The sequence below is a fragment of the Acartia tonsa genome, chromosome 12, assembly GCF_053477335.1.
Source record: "Acartia tonsa isolate MP-2025a chromosome 12, ASM5347733v1, whole genome shotgun sequence".
Taxonomy (NCBI): Eukaryota; Metazoa; Arthropoda; class Copepoda; order Calanoida; family Acartiidae; genus Acartia; species Acartia tonsa.
Genome location: NC_137271.1, coordinates 48,096,121 through 48,106,976, shown reverse-complemented (window position 1 = coordinate 48,106,976; position 10,856 = coordinate 48,096,121). Strand labels below are relative to the sequence as shown.

Here is a 10,856-nt window from a genome sequence, read left to right as displayed (position 1 = left end):
TAGCATGCAGAGTTGTGAAAAGAGTTTTTGTTCCCCAACTCTCGTTGATTCTGTCTGCAATAAATGTTATTGAAAGGTTCAAATTATTATTAGGAAATAATCTTCTTTCCAGAATGACTTCAAAACCGATTAATATCCACTGGTTAAGAACCGGTTATGAGCCACACGAAACAAACATTATCCACATATTGCTGCCTATAATACGATGCCATAATCTAAAACAAAACAAAAAAGTTGTATTTTCATCCTTTTAGCATGTTAACAATTTATAAATTTAAATTGTACATAATGCAAATGATATTGTGTCAAATTAAAAGTAGTCCTTGGGCGTGATATTTTATATTTTTCCTTTTGAACAGGGAAAAGGGAATGTGATTCTGACAAACAGATCTAAAGGAAAATTACCCCACAACCTTCTTTCCCTTTTAATCCCCCCTTCTTACCCACTTCCCTTTCAGCTACACCAAAAAAACATGTTTTACTCCAACTTTACTCCAACAAAATATGGAATGGAATAGATTAGCTGAATAAAAAAAAAGAACCTGAACACAGAAATGAGATGAAACTCGGGCTGGAAGGACAGAAGGCTGACCTAATAACAGCCACCAAGAACCTGGAGGCTGCCATGACCACTGGCAATGATAAACTCAGGGAAATTATTCAGAAAGAAAATCAACAACGCAAACAAGATATGATGGTAAGTTAGTTTTGGAATAAATCTTATATTAAAGTAACAAGATGTCCATCTTTGTATCTGTGGCGATATGAATCTTGCTAACGGCTGAACTGATATTGTTCTTATTTACAGTGAAGCATATTAAAAGATCAAGAGAAAGTTTAAATCTATTCATTTTGTGGGAGAACCTCGCCCTAAATTGAGAGATAAATAAAATGAAATTTGAAACATCATGTAGTGTCTAATAAAAATAACGTCATACAATACAAATGACCAATATTAGAAAAGTATACAATTTACCATTGGTCAATTATAATGTATACTGGCCTATCATTGGTCATTTGTATTGTATGACGTCCTATTTTATTGGACACTAAACGCTGTGTGATAAAATTTGAATCTAATAATTTTATTAGGAATCACATTGTCCTTTTGTAAGTCAGCAAGTTGCATAGATTCTCTAAACTACTTTGTTACTTATTTCTTTCGGACAATCTATCTGTCCGTTTTGCTACTTGGATTTAACATGCTTTCTTGAAAGATAGGATAATGAAATTTAATGTGAAGATTCTGAAGTAATAAGAATCTTTAATAGGAAATAATACAAGACTTATACGATACGATACATGGTTTTTCAGTATGGCTTGAAACCGGTCTCAAGGCAGCGAATATTTATAGGTTTCAGAGCCATACTGGAAAAGCATTTACCATAAAACTCAATTCATCCGTCTGTCTATCTACTTGTGTTTATTTTAGGATATTGAAGCGTTTGTAAAGAAAGAGAGCGCAGAGAGAAGAAAGGGAATGAATGACGTCATGGAAAAATTAAAATCAGAAGAAGAAAAGAGAGCAGGTCATTATTAAATGCAATTGTCCTTGCACTGACAGCGTACCATATACAACCTTTGAACATTTGTTTAGAGCCATTTTAGGTCATGTTAGGTTTAGCAATGTTTAGGTGAGTCCCAGGTGTAAAGCCAATGCAGGGGTTTGGAGCCAGTTCCGTTTTAAAGAAGAAAACAGTTTTACCTATGCTATACTATTTATTTTAATTAATGAAGTTTGAGTTGCAAAGCTAAACTTAAATTTTTTATGCCTGTATGTTTGTTAATGTTGCAACAAAAATCAACATAAGGGTGACTATTAAAACCAAGTAAGAGTGAGGTTTTTACGGAAAAATGACAGTTCACCTTAAAGTGCATAGCCGAACCCAGAAACTCCACTTCTACACAAATTGAAATAAGGGATATTGTAACTTTCGTGACAACGCCTTTTTAAGGGGCGTTTCGTCGTATTTTCACATCAGCTTTTGATAGGATATTTTAGGCTATGTTATGTTTGGTTAGGTGATTGCCCCCGCGAGGTTAAAGCCTCCCGAAGGGGCTAGAAATAGTAGAAAATTTAAAAATACGATGGAACGCTCTTTTAGAGGCGTTGTCACGAAAGGGACTATACCCGAAATAAGTTGCAGTTAATGGATGTCATGTTGATGGTGGGAGAGAGGGTTGGGGGGTAGTTTTTACTTCATTTTATGCACCGCCGATGTTAGGCATATAAAAATAAACTACCCCCTAACTTACTTATTAAAATTTGAAATCTAAAAATTAAGGGTTGCGTTTCTTTGCTGAATAAGCACTTTGGGGAAAACAGAACGAATTTACGAAAAAAAATGACACAGACTATTGATAGAGTAGCTGTGCTACTAAAAACAAGGATGACAACATCTAAAGCGAAGCATTGAAATGGAAGAACAAACGGACATTAACACTTGTATAGTGTCAGAACTGAATAATCAGAATATAAATGTATAAGAGTCGAATCAAAATTATAAGTAAATTTGTTGAAAAACTGCTTGATACAGGGTAATGTTTATGAATGACATACATGAATGACATTTTTAGTACTTGATTCAATGATTATAGAGTTGCATTGCTTATGATAATGTACTTTGTTGTTCCAGGAATCAATGTACCAAAAATCAGATGAATCGGATAATTTGATCACATAAAAATTAGTTGCTAAAAAAGTAAAAATCAACATGTTTAAAATGGACGCACTGACATTCTAGTAATGATTATAGAGTTGCTACGCTTTTTAAATCGTAACTAACTACTACAGGAATCACCATGCAAAGTTTGAAATCAATAGGACAATTCTAACCAGCCTAAATTAACGAAAAAAGCTATCCGTACCATTATTATAGAAAAGCTTCGCTTTTAAAAATGTGGACATTAAACAAATAAATGCAGCGTAACCTTGACTGTTAAAGTAGTGAGTATTCAATATCGCATATTATCATAATTTACAGTCCTAATACAAAAGTAACAGGATGTCTATGTCCTCTGTACAAGGACGTCCAAATTTTGAATTTCTACCCCCCACCCCCCCCCCAAAGTTAAAAGGCTTGAACGCCTTGTCTCTGTGTACTAAATGATCTCGCTAATCTCGAAACCGATATGGTTCTCATTTACAATGATGCTTCTAACAGCTCCTGAGAAGGTTTATTGTTATTTTTGGGGAGGATACCACCGCCCTACCAAGAGAAATCGACCATAGAAAAAGTAAGAAAAAAATTTGAGTATAGGCTCAACAACCCCCTCCCCCCCCCCCCCCCCCAACCACTGAACCGATTAAGTTCTCCTTTTTTGGGAATCTTCAATAGTTTTGGATGGTTACTGGCGAGAACACAGTAATAGTGTCTGACTGATTATGACGTAACAAAAAAAATAGCCAATGAGAGGCCATTATAAATTTTACCATTGGTCAATAACGGCCTCTCATTGGCTATTTTTTTTTTGTTGCGTCATAATCAGTCAGACACTACTACTGTGTTCTACTGGCGACTTTAATTTTAAAGTCTTGTGTTGGATAGGATTTGAGCTATTTTTCTCCTTCTCCCCACCCTAAACATTAAGACCCTAGATGCTAATCTGAAAGTAAATAAGTGGTGTAATTCTTGATGAAAGTTTACAAAAAGGGAGGCGAAGTTTGCATTGCCAAAACAATATACGGTTCATGTAATATATTTGCGGAATGGATGGCTGACCTTTTAAAGTATACAAAAATAATTTGGGGGAAAAAAGTAGATCAATTTTCATGCTGAGCTTTTGAAAAGACAGTTTGTTATGTGTTTCATAAATATTTACTAGTAATGTTTTAGTAGCTACTCTATATTCTACCCGTCTGTCAGATCTAGACCGTCTAGGTTTATTTATTTGCGGATTTTTGGCCAAAATTTGAAATATATTTTGAAAAAGTTAAACAAGCCATATAAGAATTTGATATCAAGTATAGCTCAGAATCTGATTCATAACAGCTGGAATAAAACCGGGGTTTTTGTATCATAACGTATTTTAGACTTTTCCCCAAGAAACTTTTTCCTTTTTAACATCATTTATCCTCAATTCAATGATAAAGATTTTCTTCAAATTTCAACAATCATTTTAGTAGCCAAAGACAGAGCATTGAAATCTAGCAAGGACGAAGCTATAAAAAAATGGACTGTTAATAATTGCTACTCTCAAACTCTTTTTGTTGCCCAATTTTCCATAAAAATTTTAGAAAAAACTTCTTCATATAGCAACATTGCATCTGAATTTTTGAATTTTCTTTTACAATATAAAGATAATATTACTTACTTTCAAACCTAAAAATGTTTTTTTTTTCCAATGAAATAAAATTTTAACTATTAATACAAACAAAATATTATACATATTGTTTCATTAATGCGAAATATTTTACTGTATTTTTATTATAAAAAAAAAAATCCATAAATATTATAGTTTATTTCATGTTATTTGTAATTATATTGAAATAAATTAATTTATAAATAAATAAAAAAAAAGACTTTTCCCCAAGAAAAAAAATGAAGTAGGGAAAAACAAAACAGGATTTAATCCTAATATTTGACTTCTGCTAAAAACTTTTTATAAAAAAAAGATCCTTCATCAAAAAATTAATTGTTGCTCTACTTATGGACATATAGTCTTAGTTTTTTTTTTTTTTTTCCTGAAAAGGTAAAAACAATTCAACATCAATTTAAATTTGTTTTGTTGTTTTTAAATGGGATTAAAATGATGATAATTTGAAAAATGATTTTCCATTCTTAACCCTTTACAGTCGGGCCCCTTGCCGCACCTTAATCAGTCGGAGGGGGGGGGGGCGTTCAACGCCCCCCCCTTATTATCTCAGTTCCTATTAGAGCTAGAGGGCTAATTTTTTTTGTGCAGGTCCCCTGTTTGATAATGAATTTCCGACCTTTTATAAGTCTAAGTCAATTTTCGCTTCCTTCACCCTTTTATTTAACAACCTTTGTGTTTAGGTCTTTTTTTACTTAAAAATTTCAAACGGCTGTAATTTTCTTATTTTTGAAGCTAGAAGAAAATTTTTTTTCCAGAAAATGTTTATCTTTATGTAAATTTTACATTAGAAATATCAAAATATAAATTTCAGCGGCCGCAGCTGTACTTGGCAGCTGCCAGCCGCCGCAGTCGGCTGTCGGCGGGAAAACGGCGGCGGATCTTGATGAAATTTTAATACGTTATGTAGACATGTAAGAAAAGCTTAAGTTTAAAATTTGAAGTCTCTAAGTCAAAAATTGCGGCCACAGGAGCCTTTTAAAGATTTCTGGAGACCTGGAAGATCAGGACCTGCAGGATCATACCTGGAACCTAAAAGTGACTTGAACACCTTTATTTTATATAAGGATGTACTACTAGAGGATTTTTTAATATTTTGGTATGATAAAATGTTTTGTTTTAGTCAAAAAAATATTTTTGCTCTTTACCTGGATGACCCTGCCAGGTTTGCTGGCATCCTGTGCCCGCCAGGATGGAGATATTCAAAAAATTCCAACTCTCAGTTATGTGTCATACCCATACTTAAAAAGTCAAGCAGTTTGGGCTCTTTATCTTTCACACACAGAAAATGAGATAGAAAAAACCGGATGGGGGGGGCGTTCAACGCCCCCCCCCCCCCCCGACCGTTAAGGGTTAAGTATAACCTAGTGAATTCAGAGCCCCTAGATGCTAGGTGTGTTGCCGCTAGTAAAGTATAGGATAATAACTCAAGACATTAGGACGAAAAAATCGTAGAATGTCTTGCAATGCCCTAGCTAAAGAGTGGCTTTGCTCCTAAAATGACATCCTTTTATAGAAAGTAGTAATGGTTTTTGTTTGTCTGTAAAAGTCTCGATTTTAAGGTAGCTTCATTTAGCTCCTGAGATCTAATTTTTAGTTATAAATAAAAGTCGTAAGAAGGTTTCAGGATATTTATTTCCCCCTCCCACCCACATTAAAAAACAAATCAACTAGATACTAGGGTCTAAGCCAATATTGTTTAAAAATAGAGATGTATTTTGAGAACAATATTGTACAAAATTATTAACAAAGACATTTTTGTCTAAAATTTTACAAATTACATTGACTTTTAAACAATTTTGTTTCTAAAATTATTTACTAAGTATATTTGCGATTACTTTTATTTAATGAAATCTTCCAATTTTTAACATTTACAAAACGGCCTGCTTTATTGCATCAAGATCCATGGCAGATCTATATAGGAAATAAACGTCTATAAATGAGCTCGAGTCTTCCAATGGTAAAGTGTTTAGAACTCATAGTGCTCCAATAATCCTTATTAAACTCTCATTGACCAAAGTGATAAGACCTTTATTCTATTTGTTTAAGGAATGAATTAAGTTTTTCACTTCATGTAGATATTTGAATTACATTGAAGTATTTGACCCTTATTTCATAAATAAAAAAAAGTTCATAATAGAGTAAATCTAAGAAAACTCTATTTTAAAAGAATTTGATTGTGGTGACACTTCCTTTGTGTTAAAATATTAAAACTAAAATTTTAATCATATTAACCCTTTGGCGATGGTAATGTGAAAAAAATATAATTGAAAAAATCTTTAATGTAATGGCGGGGAAGGAAAATTTATTTATTGAGAAATAGATAAATAGATATGTACTTATAGAAAACTAGCCAATAGCGATATAGTTATTTTGAGCCAACTCTAGTATTAACCCATTAGTGCCGAGCGCCACTTTTATGGGCCGATCGAGCTGAAAGTTTCAGGGAAGCTTTATAATGGTCAAAACGGAATTTGTATTTTTTTGTTTTGCTCTAGTGGCGTGCACAGGAAAGTTGCAAAAAAACCTGGTTCGGCTCGGCCATAAATACCAACCAGGCATTATTACCCGTTTTGGGCGGTTTCCGCCGGCGTTAAAACCCGGTTTTGCTGTAAAAACCCGGTTATTTCGACCAAAAATCGAAAAATGTAATTTTTGAACGCCAAAAGTGAGATGAACACTTTTTAGAACTTTGATACGATCCGAAATTGAAAACTACACAACCTCATGTAATCTATAGAGCTACAAGTATAATATGAAGCGATTTATTTCAAATTTAGTGTTTCGGCTATAGGTGCCGCCGTTTTCGGGTAAAAAAACCCTTTGCTCGAAGTTTTAAAAGACACACACTACAAAAAAAGAACATATAAAATTTGGGTGTTACATATCAGAAAACAAGAATAAAACTATTGGGTGACACCTATAGAGATTACTAGGGTTATTAGGGTGGCTCAAACCCTTACTAATGACGTAAACTGTTATTTTTATTGGTTGAAAAGTTAAAACCGGGTAATAAAAACCGAAACCGAGCCGGGTTTTAAAACTGTCGGGTATTTATGGCCAAGCCGAACCGGGTCATAATAGGGCGTAAAAAAACGATAAAAAAATCATATAAAAAATAATAATTTGAATAAATCGAATTCACAAATAGATGTACTTGTCAATGAACATTAGATTTCACGAAAAAAATCAGCGACTTTACTATAAAAACAAAAAAGTTAGAAGGGGTATTTTGAATTTTCATGATTTTCAAATTTTGTTGAGCTATACCGGAAAATGGAAGTAAGCTAAACTGCCTGCTCCAGGGGGAAATGAAAGCCAGGGTAGTAAGGGGGGGATTCCTACTGAGAATGATGCAATTATGAAGCCGGAAACCGGTTTTTTTCCATTTTTCGGAACCGGGTTTTAATGCCCGGTTCGGCACTAATGGGTTAAGATATGATAATGTATAATAATGAAAGTAACAGTATGTCCAGAATATCTTGGTAATTGGAATTTGAAATTAAAAAAAAAAACTATTATAGGGGATGGTACCTCTATTCAGCAGCTGCGTCCTCAGCATCTAGGGGCTCTACCTTCGAAGGGATCGAAAAAAAATTGCTTGAAACCGCCCTAAGTCTTAAAATTAAAATTAAAACCACCCAGTGCCGGGCTCTTTGAAATTATGAACTGAAGCTCAAGTGGTTAGCAAGATCTTAATGGACAAACAAACAAACAAAATTTCTCTTTTCTTAATTGATTCTTATTTTAGATGAGGCTAAAGTATTAGCGTTGAAGTTGGAGAAAGAAAAGAAAGACCTGCAGGATTATCTAGAAAAGGACGCCAGGTACTTCTTAATACAGCGGTTTCAGGACAAACCCAGGAGTGACAAACGTTGGAGTTGACACATGCTGGAGTGTATAAAATACTAAGTTAATTAAGTATTTCTACACAGGTTAGGATAAGGATATAAATAAATAATAAGCCCCCAGCTGGGGTTAGGCTTTTAAAGAATCTCTAATAGTTAGGGTTAGGTTAAGTGCCCACTCCGACGTTTATCACTCCTGTGTTTGTTCTAGGCACAGCAGCATATGGGAGGGGAAGGGGGATGTGTGCTAAAGATCTCTAAAACGGTTTAAAACTTTGTTTTGATATCGTTCTACTTTGTGTTATAGACCAGTGCATCGCCTCTACACTGGAGATTCCAATTATCCAAGTTATCCCGATTTACGTCATATTTCCTTATAATATGACGTCAATCGTAATAGTTTGGCCAAACATTGTAACATTGGTTTCCTTTTTTAGTAGACACTTTACCAGCTTTGGAAATGTTGACTAATCTAGGGAATAAATGTTTAAGTATAGATGTATAGCCCAGACAACTACCTGGTCCAAGTGGTGGAAATATTATTCGTCTGCTAGAAAATTACTTTGTGCTCTTTTGTAGCGACTTTTCTGTGTTTATAATTGAAAGTCGGAAGAGGGTCCCCACACTGCACTGTGGGTAGAGTTACATATAGCCCCTCCTCTATTCTTTTACCTGAATGTTTAGGGAAACTAAAGCAAGATTGGCAGAAGAGAATACTAAGCTGCAAGCTAAGCTTGACAAGGAGGCTTCAGATCTTAAAAAGAAATTACAGGTAAAAGTTTAATCGGCACTTTTACACAAAGTACCCTGTAAGCACTGATACCCCCCCCCCCCTTTCTCTTAATTTTGAGATAGATTTAAATACTAGAGGGGGATATGTCCCCACTTAATATGTACCCAAATTTACCACACTGGATATGGTTTTGTCAGCCTCAAAGTGCTACATATTTTTAAAATTCATAAATCATCTAAGAATAGCATCGTATTATAGATAGCTTTCCCTGGATATTAAAATGAAAAAGTTATAAGAATTAAACCAGTTTTGTTGGCTCCGAGAGGATGAATACCCAGGATAACAAAACTGATATCAGTATTATGGTTTGTATTTATTATACGTAGAAAATTGTATATAATACTGTACGATGAATGATTTTTCAGTATGGAGTAGAACTGGTTCTAATCCAGCGAATACTAAACTGTTTCAGAGACATACTAGATACAAATTTAATGTTCGAGATTTGACCTATTTTGTGCACTTCGAACTTAACAAAGCATTTGACTAGTTTCTTTTTCAAAAACGTGATTTCTAGATTTGTGATTTTGACTAGTTTCTTTTTCAAAAACGTGATTTCTAGAATTGGAATTTTTTTTATTGAAGATTAGAGTAAAACACTAGAGGGAGAAAGGGTTAAATAACTGTATCTCCCCGAATTGTGCAACCTTTCTATTGGGTCATTGAAAATCAACCAATGGTGTCGCTTATATTAACACAGCAAAATAGCAGAAAATGATTTAGAAGCAGACGAAAGACGTCTTTGAAAAAAGAAGGAAGTTATCTGTATATACATCTATACTATAGACCTGTTTATTGAAGGGCCAAGGCATTCCCCAATTATGAAAATTTAAAAAAAAATTCATTTAAAATTTGAATGATCCGAAACGTGTGACGGATAAGGGTCATTAGTTTTTCTATTTGCTATCAACAAAAGAAATGATTTTCAATATTTTCAACAAAAAAAATTTTGTCCATTATCAGAAGCGCATCTTTTCTTATATTAAGTTATGTCAGTCCGGCCGTCAAAGTTTCAATCAGTAAATCTAGGTTGCACATAATCAGAAATCTCTTATTTTTTGTTTAGTTTTCGAACAATAATATAATAACTTTATCTTTTTATCTATCTTTTTATCTATCTATCTCTAACAAGGACGCAGATGAAGAGAAAGGGGAAGAGATGAAAATAATGCAACAGAAACTATCTATCTATTTAACTATCTATCCATCTATCTATCTATCTGTAACAAGGACGCTGATGAAGAGAAGGGGGAAGAGATGAAAATAATGCAACAGAAACTATCTATCTATTTAACTATTTATCCATCTATCTATCTATCTATCTGTAACAAGGACGCAGATGAAGAGAAGGGGGAAGAGATGAAAATAATGCAACAGAAACTTGATCTGGAGAGAAAGCTGCTCAATGAAAAGATGGAGAGAGAAAAACAAGAACTTGCAGGAATTATACAATAATGCACACAGATATAGAAAAGTTTTCTGATAAAATAAAAGCATTCTTTGCACATGCAAAATACTTTGAAATTCTTTTGTGAAACGCCATAAAATAGGCAATTTCCTTGAATTCCAAATGAACCGAAAATAACCTTTTTTTTAGAATTTGTTAAGTTAAGTTATAAAAGAGCATTGTATAGGGCGATAGTCGTTGAAGGGGGGGGGGGGGGGCTGGCGTTTTTTCCCATTTAAACCTAAGCTTTTATTTACCCCCTTAAAAATGTAATAAAAATTCAATAGATTACTCAAACCTTTGATTCTCTCCTTTTACACCTTCCCCCCAAAAAGATTTGACGTTTTGGACAGGCAGTCCCTGCAAAAGCTACATAATTAAAATTTGTAATTAGGCGGAGGGGATTCGTTGATCCATAAATCCAAAATAGGTAGGAATGAAAGTTCCTGAAAAT

The 10,856-nt window shown here is 33.9% G+C and overlaps 1 protein-coding gene across 1 annotated transcript; it reads left to right on the top strand.

The window, feature by feature from the left end:
* Positions 1–556: 556 nt before the first annotated feature.
* On the top strand, positions 557–10,410 carry LOC145333394 (uncharacterized). Its single transcript, XM_080178510.1, has 5 exons — positions 557–697; positions 1,433–1,529; positions 8,066–8,141; positions 8,847–8,934; positions 10,288–10,410. The coding sequence occupies exons 1-5, from the start codon at positions 560–562 to the stop codon at positions 10,408–10,410; spliced, it is 522 nt and encodes a 173-aa protein (XP_080034636.1). The 5' UTR covers positions 557–559.
* The last annotated feature ends 446 nt before the right edge of the window (positions 10,411–10,856 follow it).